Source organism: Sciurus vulgaris (assembly GCF_902686455.1).
Source record: "Sciurus vulgaris genome assembly, chromosome: 1".
In the NCBI taxonomy this organism is placed as follows: domain Eukaryota; kingdom Metazoa; phylum Chordata; class Mammalia; order Rodentia; family Sciuridae; genus Sciurus; species Sciurus vulgaris.
This window is the reverse complement of record NC_136461.1, coordinates 98,586,358-98,613,673: the sequence shown is the minus strand read 5'-3', so window position 1 is coordinate 98,613,673 and position 27,316 is coordinate 98,586,358. Positions and strand designations below refer to the sequence as shown.

Sequence of the window (27,316 nt, the reverse complement as noted above, 5' to 3'; positions counted from 1 at the left end):
ATGTGATTAAAAGGTGAGCAAGAATCCTGAAATATTTCCAAAGTCATTTCCATTGAAAGAATAAGCAAGCTTCTCAAATATCATTTAATTTCTTATAACAATTTGTGATAAATAAGAATGAGAAAGTAGGAAAATATAATATTGGAGAAATTACCTAATGTTTAAGTGCTTTCATGTAGTACAGAGGGGGACACAGATAACAAGTACTCATCAAGTTCTCCCAAAAGTATAATGAAACAAACAAAAAACTACACTGCCAATATAGATCTTAAAAGCCAATGTGGACAGGGTCAAAATGGAATGACATATAATAGTGCAATCTAAGTATTAATAACCAATTTTCTAAAACTAACATTCAAGAAAATTTCCTTAACAAAAATAGGCTTCAAACTTCATTTTATGATTCAATGTTCTCTTTCTATATTAAGTCTACTATTGAAATCTGGCAAAAGATTTGTAAGTGGTCCTGGTACCAGAGAAATCATAGCTTGCAACCCACACACAGAGAACCGGCTGCATGAAAAGGAATGTCACAATTCTAATTTCCCTCTCCAGCTGCTATCAGTGCCAAGCCCTTATGCACAGAGAACTTTCTAGAGCTGGAAGCGATCCAGGACCCAGCTACAGTAGATGTCTCTCCTTTGCTTGCTTATAAATATACCATGAAGCTAATTTTGTGGTGCCAAATCTTCCATTTATACTCCAAGAAGAACTCTTTTCTACTAATCATATAAATGACCAGGACTTCTATAATTCTAAACTGAGACAATTTTTAATAAAGAGCCTATAAACTTCTAAGAGTTTCTATTACTTAAACATTTCCTTAGGGATGGGCACTGAACTTTCTCTAGGGCCATGATGTTATGTCGTTATGGATTCATAGAGCAAAATTACTTACTATGAAGCAGAATCATTAAGCTGATACTCCCTGGACCTGTTGAAGCATGCCTGCACCCCACCATCTCGCCATAACCGTTTAATCACTCCTGCTAGTTCTGAAGTCATGACTCCTTCTTCAGCACTGCCAGCTAAAACAAATAATTGGCGAGCATCATCCTGAAGAAAGCAATTAAGAGAGAGAGATGATTCTCCATTCTTTAAAACTTCATTATAGTCTCATTAAAGACACACACACAAAATGTCATACTTTAGAGGTGTTTCGAAGACCTTTTCTAGTAAGGCACCATTCGAGAATTTACAATTAATTGTTAACCTATCTCACTCCATTATAGTCTTAATCCAGAACTGAGCTGAGGAAAGATTTTACGGCGCCCTAATTTCTCCACACCCCACCACCATCCTCAGAAAAATAACCATCCTGGTTACTCATGATTACTAAAAGAAAACTGGTATATAAAAATTCCCATTCTATTAAGGGAAGCCTACAATTAAATATAGTAATGAAAAGACCAGCACATTAAGAGTTTAAGTTTAATAAGCCCTTAGCCAAACTAATCAAAAGAAAAAAAAAAAAAACTCAAATTAATAAAATTAGAGATGAATAAGGAGAAATCACAGACATCACAGGATATTATTAGGGACTATTATGAAAACAAATTCCAATTTTGGAAAACCTAGAAGAAATGGATATATTTCTAGACTAATACAATCTTGCCAAAACTGAAGAGGAAACAGAAAACCTAAACAGATCAATAACTTGTAACAAGATAGAAGCAGTAAAAAAAACCCTTCTGAAAAAAAAAAAGCCCAGAACCAGAGGATTCTTAGCAGAATTTTGCCAAACCTTTTAAGAACTAATACCTATACTCCTCAAATTACTCCATGAAATAGAAAGTGATGGAACACTTCCAAATTTTTTCTATGAAGTCAGCATCATACTTATACCAAACCAGTTAAGGATACATCAAGGAAAGAAAACTATAGACCAGCATCTCTGATGAACTTAGATGCAAAAGTACTTAACAAAATATTAGCAAATTGTGTTCAACAACATAAGATCGTATACCACAACCAAATTGGTTTTATTCCAGAGATACAAGGATGGTTTAATATACACAGATCAATAAATGTAATTCATTGTATAAAAAGAATTAAGGCCATAAATCACTTAGTCATCTCAATAGATGCACAGAAGGCTTGCCAAAATTCAGTACTCATTCCTGAGAAAAACACTGAAGAAACTAGGGATAAAAGGAACTAACTGAATATCATAAAGCTAGCTAGCTAGAAAAACTGAAAGCATTTCCTTTAAAATCTGGAATAAGACAAGGATGTCCATCCTCACCACTCCTATTTAATATAGTGCTAGAAATTCTAGCCAGAGCAATTAGGCAAGAGAAGGAAATAAAAGGGATAAAAAATATGAAATGAAGAAGTAAAATTATTACTGTTTTCAAATGATATCATCCTATACCTAGAAGATTCCAAAAAAGGCTACCAAAAAACTGCTAGAGTTAATAAACAAACCTGGCAAAAGTAGCAAGTTACAAAATCAACATACAAAAATCAATAGCTTTCCTATATACCAACAATGAATCTGCTAAGAAAGAAATCAGGAAAACAATTTCATTCAAAATAGCCTTTGGGGAAGGTGGGGAACTAGGAATAAATCTAACCAAGGAGGTGAAAGACCTCTACAATGAAAACTATAGATCACAATGAAGAACAAACTTGAAGAAGACTTCAGAAGACAGGAAAACCTCCCATGTTCACAGACAGGCCAAATATTGTTAAAATGGCCATACTCCCAAAAGCAACATACAGTTTCAATGTAATCTCAATCAAAATATCAATAACATTCTTCACAGAACTAGAAAAACAGTCCTAAAATTCATTTGGAAGTAGAAAACTCAGAATAGCCAAAGCAATTCTAAGCCAAAAAAGCAATGCTGGAAGCTTCACAATACCTAACTTCAAATTATACTAACAGAATTATAGTAACAAAAACTACATGGTACTAGCATAAAACCAAAATAAGACTTGACCTTTATCTTTCACCCTACACACACACACACACACACACACACACACACACACACACACACATCAACTCAAAATGGATCAAAGAGTTAGGAATTAGAACAGAAACTATGCAACTCCTAGAAGAAAATGTAGGGTCAACACTCAAGCATATATAGGTACAGGCAACTATTTTCTCAATAGGACCCCTGAAATTCAGGAAAAATGCCAAGAGTTAATAAATGGGACAGCACCAAATTAAAAAGCTTCTGCCCAGCAAAGGAAATGATTTGGAATGTGAAGAGAGAGCACCTACAGAATAGGAAAAAATCATTGCTAGCTACTCTTCTGACAGAGGATTGATATTTAGAATATATAAAGAACTCAAAAAACTTTTATTTGGAATATATAAGAACTTTTTTTTTCTTTAAAAACTTTTATTTAACCACTAAAGACTTCATTTCATCTTTGAGAAAATCAGGCTTTCTTACAGACAAAAAGCATGAAATTTTTTAATGAAAGGTGTAGCTAATGCAATATAATAAGAAAGAGAAATAAAAGGCATCCAGATTGGGAAGATGAAAAAAACTCTATTTCTAAATGACATAATTATCTATACAGATGATCCCAAAGAATCAATGAAAAAAACCAGAACTAATAAGCAATTATAGTAAAGTTGACGATTCAAAGTTAACACACATAAGTCAACTACTTTCCTACATACTAGTAATGAATAATTGAAATTTTAAAAAATACAACTTTACATTAGCACCCCCCATAATACTTGAGTATAAATCTAACAAAACATATGTTAAGATCTACATGGAGGAAAGTACCAAACTCAGATTAAAGAAATCAAAGTACATATTTTATGTTCATGGATAGGAAGACTTATTATTGCTAAGCTGTCAGTTCTTCCCAACTTGATTTATAGATTCAGTACAACCTCAATAAAAATCCCAACAAATTATTTTGTGACTAATGACAAAATAATTCTGTATGGAAAGGCAAAAGACCCAGAACAACCAACACAATATTGGAGGAAAAGTCAAAAGGACTGATACTACCTAACTTCAAGACTTATTATAAAGCAACAGTAATCAAGACAGTGTGGTACTGGAAATCAAAGAACTTAACACCAAAAAAAATAAAATAACCCAATTAATAAAGGGGAAAATGAATTAAATAGGCAATTTTTAAGAAAAAATACAAATGGCCAACAAATGTATTAAAAAATGTTCAACATCATTAGCAATTAGGGAAATGCAAATCAAAACTACACAGAGATTTCATCTCACAACAATTTTAAGAATGGCAGTCATCAAGAATACAAATAATAATAAATGCTAGAGAGGATGGAGAAAAACACTTTTATGCTATTGGTGATATTGTAAATTTGTACAACCACTATGGAAATCAGTATGGAGGTTCCTCAAAAGATTAGGCCTGGAACCACCATATGACCCAGTAACACCACTCCTTGGTATTTATCCTAAAGAATTAAAGTCATCATATTACAGTTATACATGCACACCTATATTTTACAGCAGTAGAATTTACAATAGCCAAACTATGGAGCCTAGGTGTCTATCAATGCATGAATGGATAAAGAAAATGTGGAATGTGGTATGTGCGCGCGCGCACGCGCACACACACACACACACACACACACACACAAAATGGAGTTTTATTCAGTCACAAATAAAATTATGTCACTTGCAGGAAAATGGATAGAACTAGAGACCATTCATTATGTTAAGTCAAATAAGTCAAACTCAGAAGGTCAAGGGTCATGTTTTCTCTCATATGTGAAAGCTAGAGAAGAAAAAGGAAAAGAAAGGTGAAGGGGATCTCATAAAAATCAAAAGGATCAATATCAAAAAGTGATTCAGAGATGGAAGATGGGGAAGGAGGGAGGGAAGTGCCGGGGAGTGATATGGCCAAATTATATTGTTATATTGTGTGTATGTACAAATATGTAACAACAAATCCCATCATTACACAAAGCTACAAAGCACCAATTAAAAAATGTGTGTGTGTGGCGGGGATGGGGGGTGGGGAGGGAGAGTTAAAGTTTAAACATGCCACAGGGAATAAAACAATCAAATTTAAGGAAAAAATTATTTTCTTCTTCCCCTTTAGCCCAGAAAGCAGAACAGAAAGAAGAGATTAAAAGTGTTTAAAAACCCTGGAAGACTAGAGGAAAGAATAAATCCCTCAGGGAAAAATTCAAAAAGTTTATAGATTTTTACCCCCAAAAGAACAAGGTCCTAAAAGAAGGGAACAAAGACAGCAGGAGGAATAAGTAACAAAGAGAGATATAAGCAAAATGTCATGTGTCACACACATTGTTTTATAAGTAGTATAGCTTTTAAGCTTAAAATATGTGAGAGGTAGAGAGATCAGAAAAGGGCTATGAGAAATAAGTTTCATTCTATCCATCCCTACTTATAAGTTTAAAAATAAAAGGGTCTCATGGAATGATTTTCCTAAGTATTTTATCTACCTCAAGAGATTCCAGATAGAGAAATTCAAATATTAAAAATAAACACATACACTATAAAGAAAAAGTACAGGGAAAATGGGAGCAGTTACATATTAAGCAGTCATCAAGACAAAATAAATAAGCAAAAGGCATTTCAAATCATAGATAAAAGTCATACACAAAAACTCCTAAAACTTGACCATTATCCAAACTTTACATCTACCTAAGCAAAACAAAATTGCCCGCAGTACATTTTTGCCAAACTCTGGTTGGGCCTTTGGTCTTAATGTTTTTTTGCCTAATAATATTCCCTCCTTTAAGATTCTGTCCGTATTCTTTCCTATCTAGTCATACTTAAGGCTGAACCTTCTCTAAAAATATTCATTTAAGATCTATATTCCCCTTTTCTTTTTCAAACATGTTTTTTTTTTTTTTCTTTTTGCAGTGCTAGGGGTCAAACCCAGGCTTTGCACATGCTACGCAAATGCTCCACCACTAAGCTACATCCCCAGCCCTCAAAGATAAAAGATTTAAACAAAAGAACCAATGATTAAGTTTAAGCATTACACAAATTGCCAAACACACTCAACAGTGAGCAAGCCCTTCTAAATATATGGCATAGTGATTTATCTAATTTTTGAAGATTTGGCAGTCCTTTGGTTTGAAATCTGACCTATACTCAAGTAGGTATTCGAATAATCTCATGAAGCATTATTGTTTTTTTTTTTTTTTTTAATATGATGATATTCTACTTTAGAAATTTCAAAATAGAGGGAGCCATTACTATATATTTTTGCTCTTCTGGTTCTGGAAATGCTCTTTTAGCTAAAAACATTTTTCCCTTACCATTTAATCTCTCACCAACCTACTCTTTCTTCCCCATGATAAACCCTCTCCATAGGTCTATAAAGAGGCTCTTTACAATGACCTTCATACTTTCACCCTTAAGCAGATATAAAGAAGGAACCTATCCCACACTCAGCTCTATTCTTTCCATTCACTCTCTAGGTAACCACAGAAAAACTAAAGGAAGAGAGGTACTGCAAATATGAATTTTATATGTGAAAGAAAAAAAAAGAGAGAAACAACAAAATTACATAGGACTGTAGAGTAGGATAGGCGGTACAAGAGCCTGGGACAGATTAATGATGTCAACTCCATCCAGTGATATAGGAGTATTAGGACCTAAAAATTAATGACAACATACTTCATAAAGGAAATAAGTGAAAGGGAGAGGAGAAAGAAAAAAGGGGGAAAGGAAAACGAGAACTAAAGAACTGAAATGGGAAAAAAGTCAACAGAGAGAGGGAAGAGAATACATACAGTATTACTAACTACTTATCAGATACAAAAAATACAAAAGAGAAGCAGAGTGAGGTGATAGGGAAGAATAAGAAAGTGGAGGAAAGTAAGATCTCAGGATAAAAGTTAGTACAAAGAAGAGGGGGTGGAAAGAAGAGGAAAAAGACTACTAGTTCTAGGAAATAATTCTATACTTTTCTTGAAATTTGGCTGATGATAACATCTCCTGCCTTCATTGTGGCCCTCTCACCCATAGCATCAAACCTCCTAATTTATAAACTAGACCTTCAAGGTCCACTAAGTATTATTATAATTAATCAATATAGCTTTTTAATATTTGATATGTGAAAGGCATTAAAGAATATACTATAACTTTGTACAATCCAATTCTATAGCCTATGGTTCAATGTAGTATAAAGATGTAATATTCTTGAATTCCTAAAAATCACCCCCAAAAATTTGGACTTAGTGCTCATGTTGTTACAGAGTTTATTCTGGGAAAATACTTTTGCTTTTAATCTCTACACCTCACAAAGCAAAGTTACGTATCATGGCAACCTTTCTTTTAGATTATTTTAATTTACTATTATCATTAACTACTATAAAATAAATGTCAACAGTGTTGTAAAAGAAACAACTGAATAGAAGTCATTGCAGAAATCTATAGTATATCTACAAAATTCCACTTCCTAGTCTCTTGTGGTAGTAATCTAGTATTTTCTAAGGCAGATTGTTAACACTGTTCAAATGAACACACAGTACTTTGTTACATTTTATGTTGTTACTTAAATTCATTCCCCTAAAACATGATCTAAAATTTTTGCTTAACTTACACATACTGAATAAAAGCAAGTGAAGAGGAAATGAGAAACACTTACTGCTCTGGCAGTTTCCCCAAAATCAATCTTTAGCCGTCCCATGGCTCTGATGATCGCAATGATAGACTGTATAGTATTGCTGTAGACAACAACTTTATACTGTTTACATTCTTCCTCTGAATAACCATCCTCATGAATGATTCTTTAAAAAGAAAACCACAAGTCAATACCATGGACCTAAAATGAAAAGATACTATGGACTTTTTACCCATTGGGAAGAAATCTACAAAAAGCCATGTTCCAACTTACTTCATCTGTTTCACAATGGTACTTTTACCAGATTCTCCAGCACCTGAAAGAAAATAAGAACAGATTTTGAATTTCTCTGAATTCAAACATAAAAAGCATGAAATCAACATAAGTGATAACTCTAAATTAATGAAATATGTTTAACTCTAAATTAATGAAAATATGTTTCCTAGGGAAACTGGGTGAGGCTGTTATGTCTATCAGGAAGAAACTATGGAGCTTCTCCATTAAAGCATTTTACTCTCCTTACATAACTCAGCAACAAAGAATAATCTATTCAAAGTGTCCCAGGATGTTCTTGCTTCAACAGACATACTCAAGAAGCACAGCAACATAAGCATTTCTAGAAACTCATCATAAAACATCATATACACAGTAAATATAAGCAAAAAGGTAATGATTATTTAATTAATTCCTTTGTTGACTACTTGATTATGAACTGGAGGAACATTTCAAAAGCAATACTCTCATCATAGGACTTAAGAGACATTTGACTTCCTGTCAAAACAGAAGCAGAATAAAAGCATCGTCTTCCCCACCTTTTCACTATATATCTCCTCCAGACCCTTAACACTATAATTCCCTCTTTGCAGAATAAGAATCATTGTGAGCTAATAATCACTAATGTCAAATACGCCTTCCGAACTCCTTGACAATCTGCCTGCCAGATCTTCCCTAGTCAATTAACTCTCCCAACTTCCAAGATGCCTCAATACCATTACCTCTCTCTCCAACATTACATCCTGATGATCCTGCCCCCATCTTAGAAAAATTAAAGCAATCAGGAAAAATTATCTCATTTTCCCATAACCAAATCTACCAATCTATCTGCACTTCCATTAGTATGCTTGACCTTCATCAATGGATGAACTGGATGACTAACCCCTCTCCTTACACACTACTTCATTTTACCTGCTCACAGTCAAGACTTCGATAATTTCCTATGTTACTCATATGTCATCAATTTTTCACCTCTTACTGGGTCATCCTCATCAGCATACAAACTGTATGCTGTACTGACTTCCATCTTTAAGTCAACAAACACACACCCATCTCTACCTTTCCCTGACCCCACTTATTTTTCTCAAGCTACTACTCCATTTTCCTCTTTATAGCAAAATTCCTCTGACATATTAGGTATACTTGCTGTCTCCAATTCTGTACCTTCAATTCTCTCCTTTGCCCATTCTAATAAGGCTTCTATCCTCACCCATCTATTAAAACCACTTCTCAAAGTCTCCAAAAATTTCCATCTTGACAAACCCAATGGTCATTTCTCATCTTATTCAGTCTTTCAAGCACAATTAGTCCAAGTTGATGACTCCTTCCCCTTGAAAAACTTTCTTCTCTAGGTATGCTTTCAGCTACCACACCTTCCTGGTTTTGATTACTCAGTTTCTGCTCTACAGTTTCTGAATTCTAAAAGATGTACTGCTTTAAGGATCCTTCCTTGGTCCTTTTCTCTATTGATACCTAAGTTATATCGTCTAATCTCATGGTTTCAAACACCATTCATAAGCTGATAACAACATCTAACAAGTATGATATGCCAGCTTGCTCTAAGAACTTTGCTGTTATTAGCTCATTTAATCTTCACCACAATCCTGTGACATAGGTATTATTATTTTCATTTTATAGATGAGGCAAATGAAGAGAAGAGACATCAAATAACATGCCCACAATTATACAGTAAGTCACATAACTGAAATGTAAGTTTGGCTCCAAAGTGGTGTAAGTTAACTTTTTTACTCCCAAATATAAATGTGCAATCTTGGTTTCTAACCTTGGCTCTGGAAAAATATAGCTAATTCACCTTCTTGATAAATCACAATAGACATTTAGTAGGCATCTCCCATTTAAAATGCCCAAAACTGAATCCCTCACCGCAAAACAAACTCTACTCCTCCCTTCTCATCCCAGTTAATGGTACCAGCATTCATCCAGTTGCTCAGGCTAAAAATGGCAAGTGACATATAACTAACATGCAGATAGAATGGGGGCTCCAGTGCAGATCCATACATTAAATATTAATAAAGTTTAGTTTTTTTTAAAATAAAAACATATAAATAGTTTTAAAACAGTTTGGTCCTTGTACATTGGAAAACATGTCCTAGATGAAGATGACGACAAAAGCTTCCTAAGTGGATCAGTGCTTCAGACCACGCCTTTCCTATAGTTTTCACTTAGTGGCTGTAATAAACTGAAAAAAGTAAATCAGATCACGTCACAACTCTGACCACAGTTGGCCCATGGCCACCATTTACACTTAAAATGCATGGCAATAAGGTCCAACAGCCCTTGCCTACCTTCTTACTCTCATCTCTTTTAGTCTCCACTTTGCTCTCACTGCTCTTGTCAGACCAGCTTTCTTACTTTTCCTTCAACATATCAAACTGGTTCTCACTGAGCCAGATCCTGACTCAGTCTTTGCATTTACTCTTCCCTCTGCCTGAAATAATTTTTGCAAGATTTTCTTCTTCACTCCCATTTCTGCTTCCTTCAACAGCCTTCCCTGACTAACCTATCTAAAAAGCTTCCACTCCATCACTCACTCCTTATCCTGTTACATTTTTTCACATCATTTCTTCACACAACAGATTTGCTTATTTCCTGTTTTCCCTACTAAGATATATGCTTAGTGAAGGCTTATTTATCCCTGTATTTCCAGGGTCTCTAACTGAGCCTGACATAAACTACTTAAATATTGTTGAACAAATGATTGATTAATTAATTGTCAGTAAGTATGATCTCTAACTAAATACTTCTCAACTTCATCAATCGAAAATGTAAATTAAAAGATAATTCAAACCACATAAAAATTTTAAACTACATTCTTTTTTAAAAAAGAAATTTGTAGATGGATACAATGCCTTTATTTATTTAGTTTTATGTGGTGCTGAGAATCAAACCCAGTGCCTCACACATGCTAGGCAAGCGCATTACCACTGAGCCACAACCCCAGCCCAACAATTACATTCTTGCAGAATCAAAAAGTACATTTATATATGACTTTATTTGTTCTGATTACTATGGTCAATAACCAGAGATGACACTGTATAATTAATACTTAGCGCACACAGTGACTTTCTTATGATACTATTAGAAAGAAGTGAATTCTCCTATATATATCTAGGAAAACTAATGATTTAATTTCAGAAATAAGAATACAAATGCATATGAGTTATAGTTTAAATTGTACGAAACAGAAATTCCAGATCGTTCTATATTAATAAGAGCTAATAGCTAAGAAAAGTACAGGTTCATAAAGTAATGTATACCATTCTCTTATATATTGAAAACAGCACTTTTGTCCTTCATGTTGGACTCTTTTGAATGACAGTCAATACTTTAATTAATCTCAGCATCAATTTCCACCTATCTCATTAAGTTCTACCCTATTAAAGTGCTGACTTTAAAACAAAACAAAGCTTTTTCCAAGGCTCCCTTAGAAAACATCAGTTTGGGGCTGGGAATACAACTCAGTAGCACAGCGCTTGTCTAGCATGTTCAATCCCCAGCACCACAAAAATAAAGAGAAAGAGGGAAACAGAGGAAGAAAGAAAATAGAAGAAAACAAAGTATCAGCTTGTCCTTCCCTTTATTAGCACACTATATACCTCCCCCAAGCTTTTATTAGGCATCCAGTTCCATCTCATGAAAGATGACACCTCTTAACTGCTCACAGAACTGAATACAGGATTTGTTTCAGTGGGTGTTCCTGGATATTTTAAACACATGAAGAGTGAATCACTGTATACTAAATGTCTTTGACCCATTCGGCTTCTAGATCACTAGAAGTGCTAGCATCACTAGAAGTGCCACCTTCCAAGTACAAAAGTAAGAAGTCATCTAGAACCCACTTGCTCTTCTCTCCTTACCAAGTTGTAACAATCTTCTCTGTTTTTCTTAAATTAATCCTTTCTATTCTTCAAATGTCTGCACTCAGCCTATTATGTGCTACTGCTACAATTGTCTCAACCTTCCAACTCAAAGGCCTTGTCCCTTCAAATCACTTCCAAATAGCACTACTAAAAAAGCATCAGTTTAACAATTCTCCAAATTCTTCAAACACTTTTCATAACCCGTTCTTATTTGATCTGGGCTCTTCTGTTTTACCTCAGTCCCCCGTGGTCCACTGTTAGTTCCCGTAGTAAGGTCTCCAATAACATCTCACTCTTAGGTTTTCCCCAAGCTGTTTCCTATGTCCCACCTCCTTTCCCCACTACATAGGCAGTGTTTGGGACTTTCTAATTTTATCTACATCTTTTTGCCTATACTCCTTCAAAAATTCATCCAAAGTTTAAGAGGAAATTCAATTGCCTATGTTCCTACCAAGAGAAGTTAATACCAGGATAAAAAGAATGCAGTAAATGCCAAGACTACTTCAGAGACAATTTATGGCTTAGAGAAGGAACAAATCATGACTTTGTAGGCAGAAGGAATGGCACAGGGCTGGGTGTAAACTATAAGCAAGAGAATATTGGGAAGGTCCCAGAAACAGAAGGGAATGAATGGGACCAGTTAAACTTAGAAGCATTATCCTTAAAAGTATATCTACCTAAAGGGTATCCTATATAAATATGAAGAAAGAATGAGATAAAAATGATAAGATTTTTGGGAGAAAATGGAGGGAGGAAGCTATGTTAGATGGTCTCATTCTCAATAAAAGAGGCAGGGCAATCTGAAGAGAATAAAGAGGTAAAATTAATTTAGAAAATCATCTTATAAACACTCAAATAGAACAAGAGAAATAAGCACTGTTTAGATACATAGTTACCATCAATCACTGTTAGATGAAAAACAATTCACATATTCTACTGCAGAATGTTGTATTTACCTAAATATGTTCTTAATTTTACTTTTAAAGAAATTCCTTAAGAATAGGCACCCTTCTTATTTGCCCCTTCTACACACATAACATTTATGGGTTTAAAAAAAAAAAAAAAATCAGTCTGTTTTTTTAAATGCCTGATACTCAAACATACTTTTTTCTTTCATCCGACTAAAGCTAGTTCAAAGAGGTAAATGATCATATTATACTCTAAATGTGTTTTCACTGTTCAAAATATCATCAAGTAATGTCAAGGCCTGCCAAAGTTTCATTTAATAAAAACTCTTGATATTGATTCTATTGGTTCAAAATCCCAATAGAAATGGCATAACTATTCAGCAGTTGTTTCACAATAAAAAAAACCCTACATGGGATCTGGATTCACACACACAAAGAACTTATAACCTAAGAGCTACAGCACACTACGTCAAAGCATTAGTCATTTTCTCCACCCCACTCTCCTTAAATATATTTTTAGCTCTGTCTACTGCCTCCTGTCTCATATTTTTCTAACCCACCTTTGTCTCCATTGCTTTTCCTTAAAGTTTCCTCACAGGCCTTTATATCACTACCACTTGAGATGAGGCATTCCAGTGGTACCAGAAACACCTCCTTTTCCTTCTAAATACTTGTTTCTGTACAGAAATCCTGAAATTTTTAATAACTCAGGATTATAACTGGAGCACAAACCCTCCTCCACAGGTCTGCACAATGAAGTTCCAGAATGACACTATTGTTGGATAAACTTTAGCCAATGCTAGACCAAGACTCTCTCTTCTACAGGTCCCATTATCATACATATGGCAACACATAACTAGGCTTGATCAACAAATAAACTGGACATTTTTTCCTAACATATTCTCACTTTTCATTTACAACACAGGCAGTTGAAGAGATTTTTTTTTTTCTTTTTTTAGCTAATGACACCATGTACTAATAAACTCTAATAGAAGAGTGAAATTTAGTCCTAACTCTGCCAAGTCTAGCTGTGTGACCCTGGGCTTATATAACCTAATTTCACAATGTCTGTCTCCTTATATAAAAGATGGAAGCCTATATGTGATCCATAGTTGCATTCTAATATCCTACTATTCCATGACTATAACTATTACAACACTAAAAGCTGACTAAATTTCTTATTCTGACAGAGTTCTCAAATCAAACCATGATTCCCTACCTTTCTATCAATTCAATTTACAATAGCTATCATAATACAGTTTTTAGCATGTTCTCCAACATGCACTCCTGCTCCAGAAGGGGCAAATAATAAAATTAGAATACATGATAGTAAGGAAGAGTTATATGGGATGCCCACTCGTATTAGTCATGCTCACGGGTAATCTATCACTACCTAGTCTCAAACTAGCAGAGCCTTCAAGTTAGAATGCTATGGTTAAAAAAAGAAAAAAAGAAAAGAAATGTGAATACCTACAATTCAAAAATCACAGGAACACAGTTCATGCTATTTCCAATAGGGATACCTATTGTTCTCACTGGTTCCTTCTTATTAACAGGTAGAAAGTAGCTAACAGTAAAAATTCAGACAAAGGTTAAAAATAACATTTCATGTAAAGTGCTTTTCAAGGTACTAAATACAAAAACCAGTTGCTTCTTAAATTCATTAAAATGAAAGATTAGAAGAACTGCAGATGAGGGGAAATGTCACTGAGCAAATAATTTTTATTCACTCTTTCTTTTTTCAAATATGCCTCCTACATGCCCAGAACTACAGGACAACAAGAGTTCAAAGTCCAAGTTTCCTTAGTCTAAAATAATGGAATAATTGTTTACTCACCTCACTATTCCTCTAAACATCCTAAGCCTTACATGAATAAACATCACTGATGACCCTACTCAAGTCAAACTCCAACTTCTTGCTGAAGCCTTCTCCATTCCTCCCACAGTTACCACTGCCATTCTGATGATAGTAAAGATTATTCATTTTCCACATCAGTCCCAGGGGTTAATCTCCAAAACTAAACTCCAGACCATCCCTCATAGTCACCTCACCTCAATTTTGTATCTAGCCCAGCTCTGGTTACTCTAAAAACACTACATGACTACCTTCCTAGCTCCTAATCTCCTGGTTTCTCATAAACAGTTAAATGGTCGTCTTGATTTTGATCAAAAACCCTTCCATGCCCATATGTCTCCCTTAACAGTACCCTGACCAGGTCTAACCTGGCCCTACAGGGAATGATCAGACACTGTTATGCTAATACTTGGTTAATTTTTTGGTAATTATTCAGATCTGTGCCTGTTTAGAATTCTACTTAGTCTTAAACTCTTTAAAAGGAGAAGCCGTGAAAGCACAAAAAGGTGCCTTCTTTCTTTGCCCCTCTCCTCCAAAACTAGGGCACAGAAGGCACTTAATAATTATCTATAGGATAAATAGCTTGAGTTTTCTTGAGTTTCAGTGGTTGCCCAATCTTATTTTGTAAGTGCCAGTTGCAATGGATGGAATTTTTAATGTGGGCAGTTAAAAGAAACAGATTTCTATTCCTTGGCTATCTTTACTCAGCTCTACACCCACTCCTCAACTCCCAACCCACTGTTACAATGAGAATAAATCTGGACTCACCAGACTCCTTTCCCTCATTTAAACTTACTCTCAAACCCTGTCCTATCTCCCTAGCACCCACCATTCTATTTGTTCCACTGGCATAAACTGCTACAAATCTGTCCTTGTAACCCCAACACCTGAAAGTGTACAAAAAAATATAGTGAGCACTCTTTAAATATTTGCTCAGTGGATGAATGAATGAATATCTTATGGGTAAAATAAGTCTGTGAATTTGCAATTAAGACAGCTAATGAGTCTCTCTTCTGAAAAAGATTTTTCAATGAAGCAATCACATAACAATCACCAAAAAGGCTTAAAGCACATATAAGAAAATTTTTATAAAACTTAACTGAGCAGGGTACAGTGGCCCAAGCCTGTAATCCCAGCAACTTGGGAGGCTGAGGCAGGAGGACCACAAGTTCAAGGCTAGCCTTAGCAACTCAGCAAGGCTCTAAGCAACTTTGTGAACTGCTGTTTCCAATTTTTAAAATGGGGGGGGGGGGGGGTGTGACTCAGAGGGTCCTGGTTTCAATCCCCAGTACTCCACCCCCCCCCGCAAAAAAGTGCTGAGTCTCTCCTTAAATTGCTAAGGTTGGTCTCAAAATTGCAATCCTCTGGCCTTAGCCTCTGAGTCACTGGGTTTACAGGCATGTACCACCACACACACCTAGACAGAATTTCAAAATAAACCCCCATAAACCCCCCCTGCCCATAAGCCCCCTATAGAAAAATCCTATCTCCACTTAGTGGTCAGTCGCCAACATAATCTGGGCCACATCCCTTCCATGAATGGATCAGTAATGAATGCCTGACACAGTACTCACCCAGTCACGGACTGTCAGGTGGCTATACCATGTGAAACCCACCTCCAAAAGATGAGCGGGAAAAATCAGATTATCTGAAGAATATGCAATAGAAGATACAGAAAATGTTGTCCTAAACTAAAAGCTCACAACGTGAAAGAAAAACCATGCTACCTTTACAGAGTTTCATGTATATCAAGGTCTTAAGTAAAAGTGTGCAGAAAGACTTAAAGAAGCCATGAGAGAGAACAGAGAGCATTCACTCCAGAAGTAAGTTAGTGAGGAAATAAAGAATGGATGGGATCAAAGGGACCAAAAAAGAGAATGAGGCAGAGGGGAACAAGTAAAGATAAGAAAGCCAAAAGAGGCAGATACAGTGAAGGCAAGAAGAAAAACAGGAAAATCAGAAACGGCTTGGCCAGAACTGCCTCAGCTCCTGCAACCAGTTCTTCAACTCTTCTGTAGTCCCACAAAAACCTCCCTGTATTCTAACAATTTTTTAAGCTAGTTTGAATGAGTTTTCTATTCCTTGCAACAAAATAAATAAGTAAATAAAAGGAACTGTATGAAATTGGCTTTAAAGAAACTAGTGTTACTTTTGGGGAGAGCCTTTAAAAAGTTTATTGATTTTGGTAAATATTAAATGCTGGGCTGAGGAGATAGCTCAATTGGTAGAGTGCTTGCCTTGCAAGCACAAGGCCCTGGGGTTCAATCCCCAGCACCGCCAAAAAAAAAAAAAAAAAAAAAAAAAAATTTAAATGCTAAAAGGGTATATTTGTAACATGTAACAAAACAAATTTCTGTATACTTATTCCTCAAAATAAAAAATTAAATATTACCATTTATCTTTGATGCCACCTATGTGTCCCTCTCAATATCAATTACTGTTACATTAAATATTTCTAAAAGGTAAGTATGCAATGAGGGAAGGGCAGATAAAAACCAAAATATATCCATAACTTACATGGTAGTGTATGGTTTGTTCAGAGTTTCATGTCTTTTGCCAATTACATGAACGTGATCCTATAAGAAGTCTTATAAAACCAGACAATGGATTACTAATCAACCATTTTACATTCACAAATAAATCATTTGAGGAAGCTGTTGGTTGATTTTTTTTTTTTAAGAGGCAGTTCACTCAGTTCCAAAAATATTACCAAAATGTCACCACTTGAGAATACGAACAAAGTAACTTTAGTAATGACAAGTGGCCAATGAAGGGGGAGAAGCTACAGTTTCTTCCTCAACTTTGCAGGACATAGAATGCTTAAGGGAGCAGCCATTTTGTGAGTAAGGAGGACGACTACTGTCTGTATGCCCCAGTGTTTTAATTTTGGCCTCTTGTAAGTTTCCTTTTGCTTCTTTGAAAGCAAAGCAACAAAAGCCATTTTGGTACTAATACTAAATTATTTGGTCTTTATATATGACATGGCTGAAAACTATTTTTTTATTTAGAGTAACAAGGAACAGAAATGCCATGGACAACTGTAAGGGATAATAATCCAAAGACCTCATTTTAGTCCATACAAATAGTTCTATTATAGTGGAAGATGTTTCAAAAGTTAATAGGAATGCTAAATCCATTCATCAAAATCCATATATCCATCCAGGAGAGGTGGTACATGCCTGTTATCCCAGGCTGAGGCAGGAGGATCATGAGTTCAAGGTCAGCCTCAGCAACTTAGTAAGGCCCTAAGCAACTCAGCAAGACCCTGTCTCTAAATAAAACAGAAAAGGACTAGAGATGTGGCTCAGTAGTTAATCACCCCTGGATTGAATACCCAGTATCCAAAAAAAAAAATCCAAACATCGCATAATTTGACCTTTAAAAAAATGTCAGAATCAAATCCTAGAACCCAGAAACATTGATGGCAGCACAGAAAACTTTTCTACATAACTATTTAGTCAATATCACACTTTTAAAATTCACCAATAGCAACACATTACAAATTGAGTTGCCAGGTAAGAGTTTATTTCAATCTCCTTTAATATATAAATGTTCACCAATGCTGTTAAGCCAAAACTCAAAAGTCTGGGTTTCACTTATGTATTTACTTCTATTTTTAAAAAAGTAGGTAATAAAAACAAAGCAAAGTCTAAAGACTGGGATGTTACTTGTGTGTGTGTGTGTGTGTGTGTGTGTGTGTGTGTGTGTGTGTGTGTATAATGTCTTAAAAACATTAAAATTAAAATTTTCAAATAAACACTCTCCAAATCTGCATACCTTTCCAATCTCAACTCCTATCCTCCTCCTATACCAATCCTTCTAGTAAAATCTCATGCTGAGCCTTTGTGCACACTATTCCCTCTATGTGAATACATTCCTCTCCAGTTCCTGCTTTAAGCATTCCTATTTATCTTTCAAAGTCCATATCAAATGTCACATCCTTCAGGAGGACTTCTTGATATATTTTTTTTTTCTTCCACCTTACAAAAGTGACTCCCTCTCAAATCACATCCCACTTACATTGCCATTGTTTAATTGTATATCTACCTCACCTGAACTGCTTAAGTCTTGTCTATTTCTTATTTCTATCACTAGGCTATAAAAGTGCCATTTTCATATTTAAGACAGAGATACATAATCATAAATAATAAATGAGCCTCCTACTGGAGAGCACAACAATGAAAATCAAAAAGCTTAAAAAAAAAGTAGCCTTGACTAAATGTGATGCAGTACCCTAGCCTGGATCACATCCTGGAATGAACCGAATGTGAGAATTTATTAATGTTGCAAAATTTAAAAGATTTACCTCATTAACTAAAGAAGTACTAACATTATTTTCAGAAATACTAAGTAACTTAACAGATGTAATCATATAATTACATCAAACAGAGCTGGTTTTTTTTTTAAACATTTTTTAGTTGTCAATGGACCTTTAATTAACTTACTTATTTTTATGTGGTGCTAAGGATCAAACCCAGTGCCTTACACATGCTAGGCAAGCACTCTACCACTGAGCTACAACTACAGCTCCAGAGCTCTGTTGTGAAGTTAACGATTCACAAGTTCTTGGGGAAATAAGAGCAAACAGAGGGGAGCCAGGTCCAGTGGCACATGCCTATAATCCCAGCAGTTTGGGAGACTGAGGCAGAAGAGGATCACAAGTTCAAAGCCAGCCTCAGCAACTTAGTGAGAGACTGTTACAAAATAAAAAATTTTTTAAAGTTAGAGATGTGACTCAATGGTTGAGTGCCCCTAGGCTCAATCCTCAGTAACAAAAAATAAAAATTAAAAAATTAAATCCAATTTGAAAAAATAAAAGCAATTTTTAGTATTTGACCTAGTGTAAAGATGTTACATAATCAATATTTACAGGAAAAGTAATTGCAAGATGACCAGAAACAAATTTCCTAGCTAATTTTAAATACGTCTGGTGGAAATAATCCCTACACAACCAGTTTGGTAAGTCTTATTAGTGGGCCAGCTGAATAAAAGTATACAAATGTCTGGATCATGACAATACCTATGCGATTCAACAGCTGTAGATTTACATAAGCAGCTAGAAAAAAATCAGAATATCATCTACTTTTAAGTAACAAGAATTTTTGAGATGTAAAATACATCATTCAAAAAACATTTTACATGAATATTAGAATTTGATCAATTTAAAAATATGACTTGGTATCAAAAAGAGAAGCCCACAGGAGCAAAACAGTAATGGATCAATAAACATGATAATATCTCAGCTAATTTTTAACAATTTTTATTAAACCTTTAAGTATTTTTCAAGTCAAATTTAGAAATCAAAGGAAGTTTAGGACTAAAAACTAGCTCCTGCTAAAAACTTATTTCTAAGATCTCTAAGCCATTACACAGGTACAGTCAAACAAATTTGGTCTTTGGTACCCTTGTTCTTGGCTTAGTTTACATCAGATATATTAACTTCTGTTACAAGTTAAAAGCAAAAATAGGCTATTTCAGGGGATGTGGTTCAGTGGTACAGTGCTTGTCTGGCATGTGTGAGGTCCTGAGTTTGATTACCAACACCAAAAACACACAGGATATTTCATTTTCACAGAGCCCTATATCAAAACTAGAACAATAAAACATCAATCCTAAACAATGTTATTCAGTGCAAGCAGCTTGAATTACAGAAATAATACAGCTGATTACTAAGCAGGTAACAGGATAGTCTGGATAGATAAAAGTTTAAAGATAACTCCAACTTGCTAAACACTGCAAAAGAGCTAAACTACAATGAAGACAATTAAAATTGAGGGAAATTCAAATACTAGTAGAATTTACTTTCTTTGTACTCTTTTGAACATTTACATCATGAACATTTTTCTAACTTCAGTTTTTAACTATCTTTTCAGAAGCTGTATAGGATTAAACAATTTCAATCACACTCAAGAAGAAAAATAACACAAAAATAGCACTTTTATAATTTACTTAAATATTCCATCTGGCTAAGATCAGTTTAAATCCCTTACCAACTCAGAAAAAGGAAAATGAACTTCAAAGATTAGGACTCTAATCTCAATTTTCAGGCTCTTTGCCTGTATTAGTGGTATCTCCTATTTTTAATTGTGTAATTGCAGATGCGTTTTAGTGAACAATAGTCTACTATGTTCTGTTAGCTAGAAAACATATTTTAAAATAAACATCAGTAATTTGAACAAATTTAGTGCCACTGCTCTAGACATTTCTTATAATGAGACTTGCAACATTTTTATTTTCTGGTCCTTACTGCTAATATTCTAGTTCCTGAGTATTTAAAGTACCCTTTCCTCCCCCTTCCCCTCAAAGTTCCACTCTCTAATGAAACTAAGCCAGACTAACTAAACATAAGAAACAGCAGAGACAGCTAAAATCTACTTTGCCAAATGTTTTTACCCACTCCTTAAGAAAAACCTAGGGCTGGGGATACAGCTCAGTTGGTAGAGTGCTTACCTTGCATGCACAAGGCCCTGGGTTCAATCCCCAGCACTGAAGAAAAAAAAAAAAAAAAAAAAAAAAACCTAGAAACAAGGTATAAGCAGCAAAATAATCTGATTTACCTCTCTTCTTACTTTTGGACAATTTTTTGGTGCTCATAAAAGGTTTATGGGGGGAAATAAGAAAAAAACAGGGGTGATGATACGTGAATCCCCAAGATACATTTGATTATGTATATTTTAAAACATTCTAATGTAAAATAGAAGGTAATTAACTTCAGGTTACATTAAATATTCTGAGTTGGATATGCTGATAACAGGAGTTTAGAATAGAATCTTCCATCCTACCTCAAGGTGAATTTAACTATATACTATATCTCCCAACTATACAAAATGACAATATTGGGAATGAGCAGACATGGTCTCATGAATTAATGAGAAATTAAAGCAGTGATATGTTTAGTTGCTCAACAGTTCCACCTAATTCCATCATAACTTGATTTATATTTAGTGAATTTCTACTAGATGGCAGGCATTGTCATCTATTAATTAATCATTAATTCTCTAGCCATGCCTTTTTAACTGTGCAACCCACCCTAGCACTTATAAGATTATAAAGATTTATAAAATTCAGTCTTTTAAAATTTACAATACCCCATCAATCCTGTCATACTTCCACCACAAAAGACTAGACTGGTGGGTACCTGACAAGGCTGGACTGATGTGATATTCTTTCCCAGGGTCCTCGAAGTATGTGACAGATGACACAAAACACTAACACTACCAGATCAGGCAGCATGAGACACAGAAGGTGTTAAAATAAGCCAAAGTTGAATACTGGTGGGGTTGGGAGGGTATCAGAAGTGAGCAGAGAAAGTTTATATGAACTTAGCCAGCAGAGCACAGCAAGTGGCCATTCTGCCCTAGGAGAAATGCGGGTGGAGGTAGTATCACACTCCATGAGAACACAACCTGCTTATATTTCATTTCTTATCTATCTTTGGATATCTAATGCCAATGAAGTCATCTACTGTGTCCTGTCAATAAACCTCTCCTTTACTTGTATTGATATGAGTGCTGTTATTCCTTACAGACTCTTAGCATTATATTAGGTCTTATATAGACAAGAAATACCTAGTCCTCCTGAACTAAAAACCATATATAGTTAGGAGCAGTTACATATATAAGTAACCATGCAATAAGGCAGACACTAAGTAGCAAAAAAAAGTACCATGAAATCTCAAAAAAGAGGGACACCATTCATTTCTCCACCAACCAGGAGGGACACTGATGTGGAGGAAAGTAATTGCCATGGCTTCCAGAACTGTGATGAATTCTCAGATGCAGGGCCTTCTTTTCTTTTCTTTTCTTTTTTTTTTTTGGCTGGGGATCGAACCCATGGCTGCAAGGCAAGCACTCCACCAACTGAGCTATCTCCCCAGCCCAGATGCAGGGTCTTCTGGCCAAGCATCTGGGGTTTCATATTGCTGGAGCATTCACAGTCATCCTGGGGGTTGCAGTCCTCTATAAGTTGGTATGGCTGAACCAAGAAAGAAGACATATGAAGATATCTACAGAAATTATGATTCCATGAAAGATTCTGAGGAGATGAAGAGGGCTAGAATCTTTCAGAATGCAAAGTGATTTTGGAATATGAAGAATTTCTTTGGATTGAGGCTTTAGATATTTGTTACAGACTTGTACTCCTGAACTATAAAACATCAATATGTGGCCTAAGGAACAATTTTCTTGGTAAATAAATAATCAACAAATGAAAAAAAAAATAAAGAGGGACAGATCATATCCAATTCAGAATAACAAAAAGGTTTCATAGGAAAAGGAACAAAATGGTAATCATAGGACAGTAGTGTGTGAGTTATTTTTAAAATGTATTTACAAAGAAAACAGAATACTGGAATCCTAGGTCTACTAAAAGAAATTTTTTAAAAAAATTTTGCTGGTATAGAGAATTTGAAATCTGGTAATGACCAAGTGACAGAACGGGGCAACTGACTGATAATAAGAGATGGAAGCAAGAGAGGAGTTAAAAACAAATGCAGCTTTAGGTATAGATAATGTAAATGTTGGTGTTAGAAAGTAACAGGTAAATCTGGGGAGAGAGGTAAGGAAGGCAAATTCTCTGTGGGATGTACTGACTTGGGAGTAAGTAGCAGCAAGTTTATTCACACACTGGGGGAAGAGGAGAAACCTGAAACATTCCAAGTACAGAAAAGAGACTTCTCAAAAACTCCAACTTAAAAAAATTGTCCTCTAAAAGGAAATAAAAGACTCCTAATCAAGACTCTTCACAAAATCTGGCGTTTTTCCTTTTGCATTTTAAACATTACAATTTTTTCCCCAGCTACTCATTTGCCTGAATATGTCTCTTCATATTGCTTTATCCTGGTCACTGATGAGGGACTTTAAAGAAGGGAGGTTAGGTAGTACTCTGGAGGAACCCAATAAGAAAAAAATAAAAGATTCCCCTCCTCACAAAAACATACATAACCACAAATTTTGATTGTAATTTTTTTCAAAGTTCACAGATATTCTGATGACCTAATGAGTGACAAGCATTCTAAGTTTAAAAAAAAAAAAAGCATGCTGTGGAAGAAACCAAGGAAGGGAGAGAGAAGATGGATGGTAGGAAAAAAGGAAATATCTCAAAGACCCACCAACTCCCTTTCCCCCAGAAACAAGAAGGTGAAGCAGCTCAGCTGTTTGAGAGAGGGACAGAGTAAACAGCACTTTGCTTCAGGTTTCACTATCTTACAAAAGGGTCTCTTAACCGGGAGCCACTGTTAACAGAAACAAATACCTAAAATCTAAACAAAGTTTTGTAATAGTACAAATAAGTATATGAGCTAAAAGGATCATGAGTTCAAAGTCAGCCTCAGCAACTTAGTAAAGCCCTAAATAACTTAGTGAGGTGCTGTCTCTAAATAAAGTATAAAAAAAGGGCTAGGGATACGGCTCAGTGGTTAAGCATCCCTGGGTTCATTCCCAGTACCTCCCCCAAAAAAAGAAAAAAAGAAAAGAAATATAAATGCAGCCCTGATTAGAAAGTCACATGCCCTGTGGAATCTAAGTACTGCGCACCCTACTTATGATCATCACTGTACTACAAGAATAGCATGGTCAGGGAAGATCACATTATGACATATGTCCTAAAAAAGGATCATATTTCAGTGTGCAAAAGTGAAAAATGCACTTATATAAAAGATATAAAGAATAACAAGTGCCTATAAAGAAACTTTTCTGCAACAGCTATTTCTATTTGTTATGCTATTTTCTTTCTTTTTCCCCCACAAGACAAACCCTCACAAGAAATTTAACTTCTATAAACTTTATCCCAAAAAAATGGCAAGTGTTATAATGACTATCTTCCTACAGGAGAATAATAGCATTTTTATCAAAAGACAGTCTTATTTCCAGTAATAAGCACATTCAGTCAGTAAAATGCAAATTTAAATGAACAATCGTTACATAATACAGGATGAGATAAATTTAAATATTCTATAATATTAGTTTTAAATGCAATTATCTGCATGCAACCTTAATTCTTGCCATAGATTTCATTCCTTTCACCACAAGAGTATTTACAAAATTCTTTGGAGAACTTGGAAAAAAAAGTATTAATATGAAATAATCAAATAATTTTCTGAAATATCTCTGAAAAAAAGTAGCTAAAATGATAAGCCTCACAAACATAATAGATAAAAAAATGTCATTTACTGAATAGTATTTGGAAGGCACTAATGCTAAGCATTTTATATACATTATCTCATTGCACATTGTTACAGTTTAGATATGGTGTCCCCCAAAAGCTCATGTGTGAGACAATGCAAGGTTTGGAGGAGAAATGATTGGGTCACAGACTTAACCCAATCAGTGATTTAAACTCCTGATAGGGATTAACTGAGTTGTAACTGAAGTAGGAGGGTGTGTGTGGATGGAGGAGGTGGGAACTGGGGCATGGTTTTGGGTATATATTTGTATCTGGCCAGTGGAGTCTCTCTCAGTTTCCAGATCGGATGTGAGCTGTTTCCCTCAGCCACACAGTACCACCATGATGCCCCGCCTCACCTTGAGCCCCAAGGAATGGAGCTGGCCTTCTGAAACCATGAGCCCCTAAATAAACTTTTCCTCCTATATAATTGTGCTCCTCGGGTCACTGAGTCACAGCAGTGAAAAAGCTGACTAAAACACACATTATAAAACAAGTATCACCATCCCTACTCTACATAGGTGAATATAATGATTCATATGGTTAAGTTACTTATTTTAGATAGTGGTAAATAAAGGTGGAAATTTAATTCAGTTTATGTCTACGCAGAAGCAGTGCCTTTAACCAGACATTTGGAAAAGTTCTGCTTCTTCAAGTTCTGACTGCCATCATACTAGTGCTTCCCAACTTCAGTCACATCAGGGCACATACTAAAAGTGGTAAGCTATGAGTGGTGCTGCATGCCAATAATCTCAACTACCAGCAAGGTTGAAGCCAGTCAGGGCAATTCAGCAGGACCTTGTCTCAAATTAAAAAATGTTTAAAGCAGGGGTGCTGAGGATATAGCTCAGTGGTAGAGTTCTTGGTTCAATCCCCAATGTCCAGGGGGAAGAAGTAAAGGAGTATCTTTAAGGCTCACTGGAATAAACTGGAGAGGCTTGGTAAAAAATATTCTTTGTTATGAAATTATGACATGAAAAAAAGCAAAGTATTACAGATGATTAAACTGAAATAAATCTTTCTAATAATTTTTTCAAATACTAACTTCAGGAAGTTGAGAGAATCACATCAAAAATGTTCAAATATTATTTCAACTATTGTAAAACTCTGATGTTATAAAAATAATTTGCAAACAGCTCACCTATATGCCATCCTATCTGATTGGGAAGCTTTTCATAATAGAATTCTGCCTTTCAAGAGAAAATTGTGATTGAACACTAATTTGGCATGTCAAGATCTTTCCAATAAGAAAGGAAATTCAAACTAAAAGTAATCAATGAAGAATTACAATACTCAAGTCTTAGCTAATTTAGCCCATACTAGTACCTTAAATTAAAATTTCTGTGTTACCTGTCGTCTGTAACAGACACTTTTAATTTCATAATAACGATAAGAGCTAATATTCACTGAGGTAGTACTATGTGCCTGGTTGTGTTCTGCTTCCTCTTTTCATTTTTAATCTACAAAGCAACACCATGAAATTTCTCTATTTTCTCCATTTTAAAGAAACTAAGGCAGAGTGAAATAAAGTAAATAACTTTTCCAAGTTTATAACTAGTAAGTGGGAATTAGGATTAGAAGCCCATTTTGTTAATGATCATTCAAAACTACATCCCTGTAAGAAAGAAAATCTATTGTGAGCCAGGAGAAACAAGAGTAGATAGATTTCAACTTAAACTAAATTAGAAGGTTTCATAGTATCAAAGTAAAAATAAAAATGGCTTGCATGCACATCAAAGGAGATATTCTACAGCCAAGAGAAAAAAAAAAAAAACTCAGATACTGTGTTGGGTGTACTTTGCTTATAGAAATAGCATGGAAGATGATTTTAATTTCAAATGTGCCTTATGGTATGGCTCAAGCAAGAGCAGCTGTTTTTGCAACCTATTTGAATGTGTTGACTTAACTTTCTCAAGAATACTGAATAAAAATCATACTTAAAAAACAATGAAGCCGGTAAAAATTAAAAGCAAATGTTTTACTACTTTTGATTTTTATTTATTGCTTTTTCAAGTTCTGTAAGTCACCATATGTTTAAGTTTGTTTTTAATTAAATTCATTATTTGTAAAATCCTGAATAAAAATTTTTCCAGACATTTGGAAAAGTTCTGTGTCCAAATTCTGACTGCCATATCCTGCCATTTGGAAGAAAGCCTCACAGTTTACAACTGTATTACCATAGGCTAGTGTCCTGAGGGTATCTCTGACTGTCAATGTAAATCAAATCACTCACAAAAAGATGAGAACCTGCCTTTAATTTCATAACCAAGTGATCAATAAAGAAAATGCTAATGTCTTGGGTATTGTGTTTTGTATCAAATTTCTTAGGAACCCCAACAGCAAACGTCCAACATTAGCTAATTCATGCTGGTTCACAATAAATACTTAAGGAGCATGGACTATGCCTCAAGGAAATGCTCATCCATAGAAAATTCCTGTTACACAGAGAGAGACGGTCCAAAACTACAATTCAAATTCACACCTTCTGGAAGTTCAAGTATTCAAAACTGGAAGCTCAAGTTCCAATGCGCAATGTTCTGTCTATATACAAAAGCAGCTGTCACTAGGGCTTCTACATCTACTAACAACCAAATACTTTAACACAAAGAGAAGAGGGCCCGGTGGGCGGTGCCACATGCCTATAATCCCAGTGGTTCAGGAGGCTGAGGCAGGAGGAT

General features: G+C 35.1%; 1 protein-coding gene across 1 annotated transcript in view; it reads right to left on the bottom strand.

Annotated features, from left to right (window-relative positions):
• The window catches only part of GNAI3 (G protein subunit alpha i3), a 39,516-nt gene that overhangs the window by 10,611 nt on the left and 1,589 nt on the right, over positions 1–27,316 (bottom strand). The window contains exons 2-4 of the mRNA XM_079109449.1: positions 7,834–7,876; positions 7,585–7,726; positions 899–1,056 (exon numbers count right to left, since the gene is read on the bottom strand). Coding sequence (XP_078965575.1) covers positions 899–1,056; positions 7,585–7,726; positions 7,834–7,876 — 343 coding nt within the window. The remainder of the gene's footprint in view (positions 1–898; positions 1,057–7,584; positions 7,727–7,833; positions 7,877–27,316) is intronic.